This window comes from Echinops telfairi, unplaced genomic scaffold (genome assembly GCF_000313985.2).
Source record: "Echinops telfairi isolate 266 unplaced genomic scaffold, ASM31398v2 ScPeMD7_5868;HRSCAF=6743_0, whole genome shotgun sequence".
Taxonomy (NCBI): Eukaryota; Metazoa; Chordata; class Mammalia; order Afrosoricida; family Tenrecidae; genus Echinops; species Echinops telfairi.
Window position 1 is genome coordinate 1,483,155 of NW_022109767.1, and position 1,660 is coordinate 1,484,814.

At 38.4% G+C, this 1,660-nt stretch overlaps 1 protein-coding gene across 1 annotated transcript in view; it reads right to left on the reverse strand.

Moving 5' to 3' along the window:
• The window catches only part of SCGN (secretagogin, EF-hand calcium binding protein), a 57,343-nt gene that overhangs the window by 39,233 nt on the left and 16,450 nt on the right, over positions 1 to 1,660 (reverse strand). Inside the window, exon 5 of the mRNA XM_004712518.2 lies at positions 220 to 231. Within this exon, the coding sequence (XP_004712575.1) occupies positions 220 to 231 (12 nt within the window). The remainder of the gene's footprint in view (positions 1 to 219; positions 232 to 1,660) is intronic.

The following is a 1,660-nucleotide window of genomic DNA, read 5'->3' on the forward strand; positions in this document are numbered from 1 at the left end:
ACGTTGAGAATAACGAGTGATGGCCCAACATACAACTGGAAAAGACAAAAAGTACAAAGAAAACAGAATCATTTCAAATCCTGACACTTAACTTCTGGTAGTGGCACTGTTCAGAATCTGAGAAAGGCCACTTAGCTGGATGCAAACAATTTCCTTTATAAGCATTTCTAGATTTCTTTGGTGACAACCATTACCATATATACTCGAGTATAAGCCGACCCGAATATCAGCCGAGGCACCTGATTTTACCACAAAACTACATTAAAAATATGCTGGAAAAACCTGGGCGTATACATGAGTATATATGGTATTTGGATAGAACTCACCAAAAATGAATCACTCCATTTTCCTGGTGCCACTGAGGTAAACTACAATACATCCCCTGACAGGGCTCTTCAGGAAAACAAAAAATGACTGAGTATAGGAAGTTTCTGTAGTGATGTCTCCTTGCCCAATTTTTCAAGATTGCGTAAGACCTAACATTTTAATATCTTTTTCTGATTACAAAATCAAAACATTGATAAAATGCAAAAAGAAGAAAATGATCGTCTCTAAAATTTCCTTCGCCAGATATAGCCACTTACTGTTCCTATGCATTTCCTTTCCATCTTTGTTCTATTATGTTCGACAAAACTGAATGAGGAGCCATATTGCTTATATGCTTGGATGGTCTATTTATATTCCTGTTCAACATTTTTGGTGAGCATTTGAAACATAAGCATCAATATTTTGTAAATAACTTAAATAACAAGAACTAATTATTCTTAGATTGGGGGTAGATTAAAGTGTGAGCCCCAACTCTATTCATATATCTATGGTTTATTTATGTCTCTGGTTCACCTAAGAGACACCACTGTCATTTTATGTTAGTAAACATGATCAATCATTTCCCTGGGGCATAAGTTAATTCTACTGATAGTGTCATTAATTTAGCCAATGGTATACAATTTAAAACACTATTGAGAAAAGAAAATTATGTAGAGTCTAGAAAGACGTGAATTGTTGACTTGTACAGATTATGTAGAGTCTAGAAAGACGTGAATTGTTGACTTGTACAGATTAAACTCTTAAGTGACTGGACACTATTTACACAAATAATAGAGATGGCTTATAGGGCAAAACTTTCCATAATATTCATTTACAGCAGCAGGGCCACACCTACCAGATTAAAACATGTCATCATAAAGAAAGGAGGCATTCAAATAGTCAATTCAGGGTAGCTCCAGGCCACTATTTATTGGGCATCCTCAAGGCAAGAGGTCCAAACCAAAGCCCCACATCCTCCCGATGTATGCTCTTGGGAGAGCAGTCATTTGTGCCTTCTCACACGAGAGAGTTTGAGCCTTCAGTCCAAGGGCTACAGATGAGTTTGAGGTAAAGCCCAGTTCAATTAGTGGGGTTTCCACATTGGGTCCTTCTGACGTGGCCTATGTAGGATGTTGTGCTTCTCGAAAGAACAGAGTCTAAAGTCCCAATAGTCTTTAACATATGGCCTGGGCCACCAGGGGCTCTATAGACCAGGCATCCTCAAACCAGGCAAGCCACATGCCGCCCGCTGAGGACATTTATCCGGCCAGCTGGGTGTTTTTGCCACGTTTGTTTTTTCACTTCAAAGTAAGATATGTGCAGTGTGTATAGGAATTTTTTCACAGTTGTTTTT